Source organism: Diuraphis noxia, unplaced genomic scaffold (genome assembly GCF_037042655.1).
Source record: "Diuraphis noxia isolate RWA-SAM2 unplaced genomic scaffold, SU_Dnox_SAM2 contig0002, whole genome shotgun sequence".
In the NCBI taxonomy this organism is placed as follows: Eukaryota; Metazoa; Arthropoda; class Insecta; order Hemiptera; family Aphididae; genus Diuraphis; species Diuraphis noxia.
The window spans coordinates 4,707,079-4,722,491 of NW_028301712.1; the positions used below are offsets into that span (position 1 = coordinate 4,707,079).

General features: G+C 26.1%; 1 protein-coding gene across 1 annotated transcript; it reads right to left on the reverse strand.

Annotated features, from left to right (window-relative positions):
- Window positions 1-4,042: 4,042 nt before the first annotated feature.
- Window positions 4,043-9,892, reverse strand: LOC107165175 (uncharacterized). Its single transcript, XM_015513290.2, has 3 exons — window positions 9,620-9,892; window positions 8,827-9,021; window positions 4,043-4,658 (listed from the first exon to the last, which is right to left on the reverse strand). Exons 1-3 carry the CDS (start codon window positions 9,726-9,728, stop codon window positions 4,294-4,296), a joined length of 669 nt encoding a protein of 222 aa, XP_015368776.2. The 5' UTR covers window positions 9,729-9,892; the 3' UTR covers window positions 4,043-4,293.
- Window positions 9,893-15,413: the final 5,521 nt, after the last annotated feature.

Consider the following 15,413-nt stretch of genomic DNA (forward strand, 5'->3'; position numbering starts at 1 on the left):
AAAAGACATTGCGGTACCACAATATCAAAAATAAAATAGTCAAAAATTAATCTAAATAATTCTATTAATTCATATTATCTTAAGTTAGTATTTAGTAACGTTATTGTATTGGATGGGATACCTTTTTGTTTTTTATTTTTGTTTATTTATGTATTATTTTAATATATATATATATTACTGATTTTGTGTATAATATATTTATCTAGTTATTTACCAGTTACCTACTTGTATCAAATTTGCTTATTTTGAATCGGCAAGATTCATATATAAATATTAGATTTAAAAAAATCTCATTGAATTTTAACTATATTAAAGTATCAAGAGCTGTATAACTTGTAATTTTTACAAATTCAAATATAGAAGAGTAATCATCGTAGCTAACACATTTTGTTGTTGTTATTATTATCAAAATATAGTAATAGTTAAATTTATTCATGATTGTTTGTATTATTTTCAATTCAAAATTATATGACATTGAATGGAGCTTTCTATTTCTATACGGGTACGAAATTTGCATTGTTATTATTTATTACTGAATATTGATCAAGTATTAATATGTATAAGCTAAATATTTATCACTTATGTACTTTAGTGTATATTACGTTCAACAATCAGTGAAATGCGTAACAAAAAAATGTCAACATTCCAAACACAAGTGGAAAATAATGACATTTATTTTCATATTATTTAGAAACAATAATTTCATCCCTAAATACATTTAAAATTTATTTGAATTTAAAAAAAATGTAACCCAACCAATATCCGGCAATCTACCCCACCCAAAAAGGTCAGAAATACACCAGTGATGTGACATAAGTGTGACGTGGTTAGGTACGGTGCTACATTATCATTTTTAGTTTTTTTTTTTATCTAAGACCCTACAATATTATTTTTAGAAGGTGGTTTTTTATAATTAAGTTTTATTATTACTAAACCATTAATATTAGTTATATTTTGAAATTCTAACGGCTTACTAATATTTTATAATTTATTAATACTCAATGTTTGATACCCTCAAGAATAAATTGGAAATTGGAAATTAAAAAATAATATTATAATATTTAATTGGTGTAAAAGTTAGAAGTTGTGAAAAGGTTGTTGAAATTTATTCTTTCGACTCCCTCGCCCACAAATGCACCAATGATACTTGACAACGCTTAAAAAGAATATAATTACTACCTACACTTTATTAAAACACGTAACTGGATCAATTATTTATAAATTATTTTCTTTATAGTTTACAAAGTTTCAAAGTCATATTATGCGTTATGCAATATATAGAAGAATGTTATTATTTGTATTTACATGATACAGAAATACTAGCAAATGGTTTACGAGTATAATAAATTAGCAGATACATTGTCGAACCATACTTAAAAGGGTATGCACGTATAATAAGTGGCTAGAGAAGTCAATTCTTCTTCACCATTTGGAGTGTTTTTTTGGTTTGATCCTTGGAAAATAGTTAATTAAATTAGTTAAAATATGTTTAGTAATTATTTATATTTCACATGTTACCTATCATATAATAGTTTATTATTGCAGTTATTAAAAAAATCTGAGTAGTTGAACTAAGTTATTTACTCATTAAGGCAATATTAATACAACAAATACAAGTCAAGTCTTAAGTAAAAAATAATTAAAACTTACAAGCCAGCTAACAGGTAACCTTGTACCTGTAACTGATACCAATAATAATAAAAATAATACAATCATAAAATATGATTAAATAAATATTGTTGACACAATTTACATTGAACTAATTTTATTTAAAAATATATTGTCCAAAAGTTAATCACGTAATTTTATATTATATTTTGTAATATAAATATATTTTTATTATTTTATTTTGGTTAATTTATGAAATTGGAATTGGAAATTTATACAGGGTGATTCTTTTATCAAACAACACTTATATGGTGTTTGTGTGTAAATACCACCTAACATACACCTATAACACACAAACACCACCCAAAACCATCCAACTTTGGGAGGCTATATCTTGTAAACGGATTGACGAAAAATGAAAATTTAAACGTGAAAATTCATTGAAAAAATAGCCTTTTTAGTTTATCAAATTTTAAGTATAGGTTGTCATTTGAAAATCAAAAGTTGATAATGGTTAACCTGATAAATATAAGGGTGAAAATATTTAAAAAATATATAGTTCTAGAACAAGATGGTTCCAACATTTTGAAAAAAAAAAAATTTGAAAAAATTCAATAGTTTTTGAAATAATGAGTGTTGTTTGATAAAAGAATCACCCTGTATATTGCACTAAAATATGTTTTTATTTTTTAATAATCATATTAAAATATATCAAAAGTTATATTTTATAAAATATTGTTTATTATCTAAGCACAATATTAGAAATATAAAAATATGTAGCATCAATTATTTAATTCTAAAATATGTTTTTACATTAATGACTACCCATTTCTTAAATAATATTTTTTTTAAGAAATACGTCTTCATGGCCGATTCATTATGTTTCAAAATTAAGATTGGTTGTGTGTATCATACAAAGTATGATTTGTAATAAATCCACATGTTACAAGGGTTGTTTTCAGCCCGAGTATCTGGCGACCAACGAACCAAATAAAGTTGCAGTCGGTGTTTGTTATGCCAATCATAATCGACAGAGAGTATATCAATTTTATTTTACACCCTTTTACCTCTCCTTCTTCGCAGACACTAGGTTCTGCTCCTAACGTTTCTACTCGTCCCTACGTCACCACAACCAGGTATTTGATAACTTCCGGTTGTAGACCGCTGAACCCCAAATCACCGTTAACACGGCGATGTAATAATGTATTCAAACCGTTTGTCTGTACAAGACAAGTTGAATTTTCAAACATCTAAGAGGTTTATTTATTTATAAATACAAAATATATTATGCATGTCCATCTGGTGACTTTTTACTAGTGTTATATTACTTATATTGATATATTACATATACTGTTACATGTTGTACCTATGTTAAAAGATTTGATGTTTATCCTACGGCACAGATTAATCAATTAAATTACCTAATCAAGAAATGATGGCAAACGTTTTAGTTTCTGTTAATCAAGTAAAAAGTGAAATTGATAAACTTGCATAAAACTCAGAAGGTAAACTAATAAAAAAGATTTACATATATTAGTCATAATAAATTATTTAAAATGCCTTTTACATTAAACTGTGGCTATCTTGGGTTCTGTATTATTATTATAGGTTTACGGTGGTTTTGAAATATTAATATGCATTATTTAGGTAACTTTACTATTTAATGGCCAGTATAAAAGTATTATATGATAAGGATTAAGGCTATATGATGGTATAAATGGTTTGTTAGGATGGTTGTATCCGTCACCCATCTGTGCAAAATAGACCATTTAAAAATATATTATAATTATCATACATTACACAGATCAATAAAAGTATTTTTAATTGTAAAGTTCTTAGTAATTTAAAATATTTAATTTCTCAATATATTATTCTACACGATTTCACATGTATAATTTGTATTAAATTTTTAATTTAGATAACCGAGAGGGACTTAATTAAAGCTCTTTGAGCTGTTTTTTACCTGTTACTCTATAACAGTTAATCAAGTTTAAATGAGTTTATTTTTTGTATAAATATCGTAAATCAAAAATAGTAATTACTACTTTATAAAAATAAACAAAACTTAAAAATATGAGCTTGGTGTATAGCAGATTGATTAACTTGTATATGACATTGAATTTCATTAAAGCTATTTTTGAAAAATTGAAAAAATATTATTAATTATTAAATTCAATAAAATAATATTCACCGAGGAATTTCAAATTAATTACTATTGGAATGGACGATATGGTAAATAATATGAATATTATCCTATACAATTTTAAATGTTAAGACTTAAATATTTATGTATTCATTTATCATCATAAAATATATATATATAGGTACATAATTAGTAATTACTAATTTAAATATGCATGGCAGAACCTTAAAAATTAAATAATTTCAACAAACATATTTTCGAATGGATTCAATGGTAAAAACTAATAATAAATAAGATTTAGAGTAGTTCGTTAACTACTAATATAATTTAAGTAATAATTTATCAAATAACGTTTTTACACATATACACACACATAATATAACGGTAATGCGAACCAACCCAAATATTTACCTGTCATAACAATATTATTTAGTCAGCATATGCAACACGGTATAATAATAATATATTAGCTATAACTAAACCATAATATATATCAATAATTATGATTTTGTCGGGATTTCCGAATCGAATTATCACCAAACTCATGCGTGTGGTGGTGGTTTGGGTTTATTTTTTTTCACGACCGTTGAGCTCGAAGTTGGATCGGCCGGAGCCACTGCCGCTGCCGTCGTCGTTCCTCCGGCTTGAACGTCGGCTGGATCTTGAGGCGCCGGTGGCTCTAGGCCGCCTCCATCCTCTGGTTTTAGCAACGCCACGCCCGAGGTGCCCATCCGGATGCAGTTGAAGTCGACGGCGAACACGGGTTTTTTCTCGGTCTGTGCTTCCATGCTCAAGCACATGTGGACGTTGCGGCCCACGAAGTACACGTTGCTGAATTTCAGACAAACCCGACTCCGGGTCCAGGCGGGCGGGAAGATCGGCACGCATATTGGTCGCGGATTTCTACCTATGTACAATAATAATATGGTTAATGATCGATACAATAATAATTGATGATCGACGATCGATCGGTTAATGCGTCCAACGAAAATATCATAAGTTTTCACTGTTTAAAGTTGACATTTATTTCAAATACCAAAATAATATTATTTTCATATTTATTATTTTGTTGCGAAATCTAACATCAAAAAAAAAAATCGGTTTTTGGCCCGTGGCGTTTGCCCACCTTATCAACCAGGTTTTTACGTTACTGGTCGGTTATAAAGTGATAACACGTAAGTTTTCTAAAAGCAAAAAAAGGAACAATGATTTAAAAATGCATGTTCAGTACCTTTATGTTATTATATACAATTATTATTCCTCAAAGATTCTAAGGTACGGAGAAAACAATCATTTTGTCAGGACGGCGCACATGAAATCAGATATTTTATTACATTACATTACATTATATTCTACATAATATTCTACATCACTTAAAAACACAACGCGACATACATATAGGTAGGTGAATTTCGTTCAATATGAATAAGTTTAACTATATTATTATTATTCGAAAACAGACATTATTAATATTGCATTATACATAATAATTAAAATAACGGCAAGTGTTTCGAACAGTTAAGACATTTACGATATATTTATATTCAGTTTGTTATTCATTTTACTCGATTCGCATAATGTACCTACGTGTAAGTAGGTAAAAACTTTTTCCCACACAAATTTATTAATAATAGGTACAGAATGGATACTATGTAATTTTTTTCAAACCACACACAAAAGGAAAATCTTTATAAAAAAGCCGTTTTAGTCTATGGCCTAGTACATGGCTTATATAAATTGTGAGTGCGGAAAATTCCAATCTAATGAAAAATAATTACAGCGATTATCCACTTCCTTCCGATAAAATGTCCTCAATTATTTTTGGCTAATCATTATAGTATAATAATTGTACCAAAAAATAATCAAGCAACATTCGAATTCTTCCGGTTAGAATTTACCTTATATCCATACGTGCTTAAAACATATCTGCGAATAAGCTTTTTTTATTACTGATATAAATGATATTAAAATGAATCGATGAAATTCAGCTCTGAATGAAGTTTCCAGAGTAGTTTTCATAAATGTAGTACCAAGTTAAATTTACAACGTTTCGCTTAGTTTATATAAGTACATTTAAACAATCATAGTAAATTAATTTTGATTCTATAGAACGTATAATGTAGTTAAGAAAAAAAAACATTTAAAATTAAATGTTTAAAGTAGGTTATAATATTATGAAAAATGTAATACACATAACTCATTTAATTTAGGTTAACATTTAGAAACTTATTTTATGAGTTGAAATTGGATTGAGTAATGTATACGACCGTTTGGTTTTATATTGTCACGATGATTGTATTATTTTAAATTTTTTATGGTGAAGCTAAATGTCATTTACAATTCTAAAATTACAAATATTTTATTATGATAAAAGTATAAAATATGATCAATTACGAAAAACATTTTTATTGTTTTTAATTTACTAAGTGTGATAATTTCACAATTGAACATTTTTTAACGAATATGAATAGTAAATTACCTTACGGGACTCTTTTTTTTCGCCATAAAAATCTAGGACCGGGTGAGAACTATTTAGCACAATATTTCCACCAACGGTGACTCTAACTTATCTTCGAAAATCCAAGTACGGGTTAATTTATTGACTCACGAGTTTAATCGTAGATAATTCAATTTAATTAAGTAAAAGTAAACACATGCAATTGCGTTACCTTTGTTGAATACATTTTTGTTTAATCCCCGATAACAATTATTTGATATTATGCGTATTAATTAATTTATTGTATTGAATAAACATTCTATGGAAATAATTAACAATATTCTAAAATAAAATGTTTAATTTAATATATTCATTGAATTTTTCGACAGTGTATTTACCCAATTCCAATGCAAATGATTAACATAAACAAAAACCTTATATTTTGAATGAAATTCAGTGTTAATCTTACTACAATTTACAAATTTATTCATTGATATTTTCTATAGTAGAACAGAAGAAAGTTACGAACAATATTTAAAAATATATAACATTTATTCTACCTAGAAAACAAACTATATACTAATAGAATAAGGCATTTTAACATTACGAATTTACGACATGAAAAATATTTATGCTCCTGAAATCATGAATAAAAATGTTTAGTCACAAATGAGTGACATTTATGAGCCAACAGCTATGGCTGGTGTATTAATGGTTGAAAAGTGTATTAGTCGCTTCAATAGTTTGACATTATAATTGAAATATGTGATTGGCCAAGATAACGGCTTCATTATGAACTAAATCCTCCATCATACGTAGTTACCATAAATAATTGGATACCTAAATGTCAACAATAGTTTATATTGTTGGTAATCAAAAGTTAATAATAATTTAATCTTTCCCTTATTAATACCACCAGCAAAGTCTTTTAGGACAAGGGTTGAAGTATAAATTAAAATATTTCCTTTTTAGAAATATGCCATGTTGGCATATTGTGTTGGCATTTTATATTATTTTTAATTAAAGTTTTTATTTTATTTTATCAAATAATGTTTAATTTCTGTTTACAATTAATATTAAAGATTAAATAATAGCTTATTGACTGACCCACCAAAGTATTAAAATTATGTCGAATACATTGTAGACCGTATCCATTAATAGTATATTTATATTGTTATAATAAATATTATTATTTTATAAAATTATTATTTGTGATTTATTTTATATGATGCTTAATTCTTTTAAATTCCGAATAAAGTGAGGATATTTTAATTTAATAATGATATCGTGTTAAACAACTATCTACTTAATTTGGTTGTACGAAATTATTCATTATATATACATGTCTATAGTTACATCACGTATTCACGTCTTAACAGTAAAAATTTCACTAAATCAATAATTAAAGTAGAGTCAATCAAAATGTATTGTTTGAAAACAATTAATTGTAATACATTTTATGCTAACAAACAAAATACAAAAATAATATGCTATATTGTTTACTTGAAATTTTGAACTAATAGCTAGGAAAGTCGTACTATAGGTATATTAATATACTAGTTGGTTTAGAACCATGTGTTTTGTTTTTGGAATTTAAATCTTTTTTTCACAAACGCACATACACAATCTATACAATTTTGTACAATAAGCATATAATAGGATAAGAGTTAAAAGTGGATTTTTTGAATTTTGAATTAGAAGCCATCTATAGTGGCACTTATAGCTTTGTGTTTTGCTTAGGGTATTAAGGAGAGGAATGTTTAATTTAAATGGTCTCGACACCATTTTTTTTTTAGTCTGCGATGTGGTTTTCAGAGAGTGAGAAGGTACGTAGCCCTTTTATTTACGTAAAATTTGAAAAAAATTTTTCATGTATTGTATTATATTAAACAATTTTGGTCAAATGTTTTTCAGTAGCTATTCTATTATGATTCTAATTTGTTCATTTCTCAAACATATTGATATGTATTACTCGATCTAGTGTATATATTATGTATTTATTTAACTAATATTTTATCCACGTAAGCTAATAACCACAGTTGTTGATACTTAAACATGAATTAAAAAAAAAAAATCTTATATGTATAATTCTAATATAGACAATATTTTATTATTAAATAGTATTGATTAAATTCATAAATTTTATGAACTTTTCTATACGAATAAAAAAATCATACGAAACGCATAAAATGTTTTGACTTACTACTTGCATTTTGCTTTGTTGTAGAATGATAAAATGTGATTTTGTATGTTAATATTTTAAATATTATTGTGGTGTCACTGGTTTAGGTAATGTGTATATAAATATCTAGCAGGTAATGCTAATTTAATTAGCACTAAAAAAGTATTTAAAAAATAGTATCTTTTTAATTCATGTTAGCCAATTGATTGTGTTTTCATTCTAAATATAACGATCATGATTGATTTGTTTTAAATTTTAGTTGTTTTTTAAATTTTAACGAAAAAATAATGATTATTTCATACTCTCATATTTTTGTGATATTTTTTATTCCTATTATTCTTATTGCTATACCTACGAATCGAATTATCATTAATAAATTACCCGTTTTAATTTATTTCATAAGCTCGTGTATCTATTAGGTACTTTTGTATTATATTTAATCGTATTTTCACTTACCTGATATATCTCTATTGTACACCGTGTAATCATTGAATAAAATACGCACGTTGAATTCGAAGTCATCGGCGTAATATGTTATATTGGTGCACAGCCGTTGCCGTATGTTAAAGTTAAAGTTTTGAAGTACATTTCCGCTACAACAGCTGCATTTGCTTTCTTGACATTTGCATGGATACGTAATATCTCTGGACTCTGGAAGTTCATAAAAAATACTTTCCTTTATATTTGATTTAGACGTTAAGTACCCGGCTGTCGTGTGATTTTTTTATGCGATTTTTATTTTATGATAACAGTCGTTATGATTTAAATGTACCTATTCATTTATTTAAATATCGAAGAACTATGCACAATATTAAATTTGTATTTTTTTTCAATACTTGTTATATGTATAATTATAATAATTGAACGAATACCTACAAATGACATAATATTGATTAAACAACATAAACAATTATTTAAATAAAACCAATCTGTACAACTACAGTATGAATCGACCACGACTGCGTTTGCCGGTTAATAAAAATATATTACTTTAAGAAAGTTGTAACTTTTTTTTAAAAAACTTTTGGTAATTTATAACTGTAGTAGCTTTATTTTGAAAGAAATAATGTTTGATAGGTAAAAAAAGAATAACTTTTGGGTGAACCGATGAGTATTTTATTACACTACAAGTCTGGAAAATAGGTAACAGAGTAAAATAGTTAAGATTGGTCGTTTTAAATTTAACATCATAATCTATTTAAGTGTTATAACTTATAAAATATGTTATGTAAAAATGGTTAGGACTTACCCGGTGAAAAATCTGACGACAAAATATTGTTCACCCCATCAACGAACACGTGGCTTGGGATAATAATGACGAGGGCCGAGGATAAAACGATCAAACGGGCCGTAATCATGCTGATGAGTGAATGATATCGTCGTCAACCGCGTGTGATCGGACACGTAGAAATCGATTAACTATGGTGTATGTGACGTGTACACAGAACTCCGGAGAAGAAAAAGTTTAAGTTTCACCTTGTTGCGATATTATTTTCGTGTGTAATATTTGAATTTCTCCATCTCTACTTATACTGATGCTGTGAGCAACATCAGCTCCCTGCCATTAAATACCTGTGAAATACGGTGAAAAACCCGAGAGTGCAGGCGTGTTTAGATTGAAAATGACACGTGCAAATTGCATTATGTGAAACCGGACATACACCCGACGAGTTTTTAAAAACATGTTTAGACGTAGAATGTATCATTATTTTTATAAACAATGTATAATATGCTAAGTATTCGTTTATCCAGGGGTATCCAACCTTTTTTTCGCAGTTGACCAAATCTGAAATATCTACTCTTCGGCATCGCGGGCCAACATTGTTTAGAAAGGTAGGTATAGAAAGATTTGAGAATGAAATTTAAGAAAGATGAGAACACTTTTACTGTTTTATAATTTATTAATTATTTTAACAGAGATAAATGTAATAAATTAGATATTTTTTATTTCATTATTTCAGATTTAATGTAAGATTAATAAATTCGAAACTAATATATTATTTTCTAAATATCAGTTAGATTAGCATGTCGGAACCGGCCCGCAGGCGTAAGTTGAATATTAAAATACAGGAAATATTTGATCGAGAGATTTAAGTATCTAGAATCTAAATGACAACTGATAAAAATAACCTTTAATACAGCGATAGTGATTATAAAACGATAAGAATAAAATAATTTTGCATAAGTAAGACATGTATGAAAAGTTCAATGAAAATGATGAATGACTATTGACTATTCATGACTACCTATTCATTGTATTCACATATATACTGGATTGAGCATATTATAACAGTCAAATCATAAACAATAAAGTTTTGAACAGTTTAAAATTTAGGGCATATAGATAGAAAGTTATAATTTTAATAACAAATAACGATAAAAACATTAAAATTTAGAAACTTAATATTAGTTTTTTTGAAGTTACATTTTCTATATACTTATAATTTTTAAAAATATTGACCATCTATTTTGTTGGTTCTGTATTAGGTACCTATTCCGTAGTGACAATCATATTAATTTTTTTACGGCATAATATAATATAATAAGTTGAATTTATCAAATAGTATTGATATTAGCATTATATTGATTTAGAGCTCAATATTTTTTTCGGATTCTTGATATTCCATAAGGTACATAAAAACATTCAAAAGATATAAAAAATTAGATTTCTTACGTTTTATGATATTAATTTATTACCTATGCAACTGGGAGTATTCAGTCTGAAAAGTTTAAGTAATATTTATACGTTATTTTATAAGAAAAATGTTAGTAGTTACTTTTATGGGTATAACTGAGATTTAGTTGTTACAGCAGGGACTACTATTGGAAATTAAAAAATCAAAGTTTTAAATGAGCCATGGGGAGAAGCTACCAAACATAATTTCCACTCTAATATACAAAAAACCTTGTATGTTATAAGTAGCATGCTACCAGATATTGTTCATCTGAAAAGAAAATTGAAGAACTATAGATATGTTTTTGGGTATAGTGCAGTGGAAAAATATCTAGTAATACGCTATTTCACGCTATATTATGTTGGGAATTTTTTAATTAAAATTTTTGTATTGTTAATTTGCGTTCCTATAGCAATAAGCAGTGTTATGAGAATATGTTTAAAAAAAAATTTTACCCAGCCAAGGCCATATTTCTGCATGGACAAAATAGACATTTATCCTAGGCCCACGTAGCCAAGGGGCTCACCGGTGACTAACACTAACTATGTAATACATTACATATGGGCCAATTTATATATTTCAAATGTATATGTATGTATATGGCCTAATTTTTTATCTTGTCCTGGGCTATATATTTGGTAAATCAGACAATATACCCAGCCCACTACAAGTTTGTGTTAAGACATTGACAATAACATATTATTACATATAGTCCAGCAGTTAATAAATTCAGTGAAACATATATATTTTAATTACTTGACCCCTCCCCCTTGCGTACGTTTCTGATCAATATCATCAGTTGATACTACAATGGAATGAGTATCTGTAGATGATAAATATATTAGGTAAGAGGCAGTTTTTATGCCTTTTGTTAACTTTTAAGACAAAACATATGATGGTTATAATATTTTAATAGTAACAGTATTAGGTATTTTAGGTATTCAATATAAATAATAAAATAGTTTATTAAATAAATGTACTCTAATTTTTAATTCGCAACTTATTCAAATACATTTAGTTATAATTAAATATGTTATAAGTTATGTGTAAAAATGTCCTATGTTTATCTTATTTAATAAATATAAATATATCAATATAGTTTTTAATTTAATGGAAAAGCAAACTTTTTATCTGAGTTCATGTTTTATTTTCTTATAAACATCTAACGTATAGGGGAGGGGGGCGCGAGAATCTATATCTATATTTAAACAATACATTTTTTTTAATTTTAATGATTTAAATTAACTAAACTGAAAATATATCGAGTCTTTATTTTTAAATTTGATAATAATGATAGTATGTAATTAATATAAACACTGATAGACCAGATAATTTAGATATAATGTGAAAATCTTCGATAAACAAATAGTTTTATTTTCATAATTGTGTTATTATTTTTGATTAGTTTCAAAAGAACGTCATCAATCACAGTTATCTTAAAATTGTTTTGATTTGCCTTTGTAAGTAGTAACCTATCATTTTGGAGCTTCCACAGACGTAAAAATGACTTCATCAAAGATCGTTCGTAAACTTTATTCATATAGCAATAAACACTCACAGACCACAGTGAATATTCATTTGGCTGGACGATTCGTTTAACTTTCCACACAACATAATTTATTTTGTTGGAGTATCATTTAAAACTCATTACATAAAAATAACTATCTTATGTTTAAAAAAAAAATATATATATATATATGTATAGTGACAAACTATTTATATATCAATTAAGAACAATTTTGGTATTCATATCCCTTTGATTGTCATTTTAATATAATACAAGAGTAGAGCTCCAGCAATTGACTGTCAAGGTGTATACTATCAAATAACAAAGGTTTCAGGTGCTCTTTTATGAACATTAAAAGTCAAATTTTCAAGTGAATAAATACACACTATTGTTATTTGTAATTAAAACTTTTAATGGTTAAAAAACTTTATTCATCTCAACAGTTATTATAACAAAAAATAACTCTGAGGTAAATTTTTTGTTTTTATATTAGGGAAAACTACCTAGCGTAATATATTGTTACTTGTTAGATATAAAGTATAAACTACAAAGCAAATTTTACAAAACTATTGACTGTTTATACCTATGTTAAAATAACATTTTACAAACCATAGTTGATATATGTTTTTAAATTATTGCTATTTAATTTTAATATTTTGTTTATTTTTTTGAAATAAATTTAATGAAAATTAAGACAAAGATGATTAAAATTAAAAACATGTCATATTATATCAATATAAAATTGTTAATTTTTGGAAACTCGATTATTTCATTAATAATTATACATACATGTGCAATTTTTAAAAGCCAAGGTTATCTTTATTGATCAATTATTCCAATGAACATAAAACACTTAACATGTTTGGAAATAACCATAGGTAACCTACATACAAGTAGGTATATAAAAATAAGCATAAATTAATTAAAGTATATAAAAACTTTTCAACATTTATTGCATATTTAAAAATATATTTTATTTAAAAAACTTCTGAATACAATCAATTAAATAATTATAATAGAAATATTCTGAAGTTACATCCTCATACATCGGAGTAGTAAACATTTAACTATAGTTCCACAGTTATACTTGATTAGTTATATAATTTATGCTCTAGGTAAAAAAATACTTAAAAAAAAAAATATACAAATTATATTATTAGTCATATGTACTTTACTTCTAAACATTGAAACTTTTTAACAGCTTTCTAAATTATAAAAAAATTCGTCAATTTTAATTCCATCACTAGAATTATAAAAATTTTTTAAGAAATATAAATTATAATAAAATATATGAACAAAGTGTCCTGATTAAACACGGTGTGTAAATATTTCTATACTATTGATAAAATATTTTTTTGTCCGTATTTTTTTATGTCTAGAAAATATTTTATTTCAGTAAGAATTTAGTTATTATTTTGAGGAAACACATATTAAAAGGAATAGTTATCTAACCTGATTCATAGTTTTGAAAAGCAATGATTCCACTCTTTAGTTTTGTACTTTGGTTATTGATACATCGTACATGGTGTAATATAACTAATAATGTCACGTCATGTACATAATAATCTGATGGAACAGATTTTAATTTGTTTTAGTATCGGAGCTATTTATTTGTGTCCCTCATATATAATCTATATCAAAATTATTAACCAAATTAATAGATTCTTCTTGAAGTACTAATCATTTGATGCTTAGAAATATATCTATCTGCATGCAGCCAATTTATATTTGAACTTTCTTACCTGAAAAATATTATATATATATATATATATATATATATATATATAATATTGATATTATTTAAACGACATTATTTCGTTAGGCATTTTTCATGGATATTATTACCAGATTGATCTATATTTAATATTTTCATCAGATAATAACAATAATAATAAAAAAAATTCATTCATCAAATAATAGGGAACAATCTTAAAAGAGATATCTTATTTAGATACAAAATTGAAAATCATTCGTTTCATTATATTCTATAAATGCCTGAACAAGTATCATGCCATTCATAAATCTCTACTTATAACATTTCTCCATAAATATTTTCAAAAATCTAACAGTCATCTAACGCCACCTACACATTTTAATTCATTGTCTTGTATCCATGCTGTCCATTTGTTTTTTTTTAACGCCAACTAAAAGTATGAATTGTTATTAAAGAAGCATACATTCTACATAAAGATATTACGTATAAGGAAATATCATTTGGTGTATACATTTATGAACCGATAAGAAACTTAAAAAAAAAATAGAAATATCGTGTCGTTATTTCCCAGCTCTGATTAATTATGCATAGATATTGGGATTTGGACTATTTCGGTAATCGTACTGCTTCAAGATGATAGAACATTATGAATTTGTGTCATAAATTACATGAAAAATATCATTAGACTAAACATAAGAACTTTGTAGCTAGATCACTGGTATTTAAAAGTATTAAAATATATTGGAATTATATAATAATTTTAGTCATATACAAACATAATAATGTTTTTACCTTCATTCATAATAGTTTTATTCACTCTAATTTTTTATCTAACAAAGATAAACGTGATTTGCTGAGCGTACATTTGCTATGTTACGCTCTTGTAGACGGAAACAACAAACGACAGTGTAAGATCCTCTAAATATAGTATTATAATTTAAAATATAGAATGCATATGTAGGTTTATGCGGTATATAAAATACTATTTTTTTCCACAATAGATGGCTTTAGATATACACCAATTGAACATTAAGTATATACTATAACAAGTATATACTATATTTCTTCAAATTATATAGTTACATAATCTGTATTTTATTTTTAGTAAATAAAAAAAGTTTGCATTCAAATCAAACTATACATAATA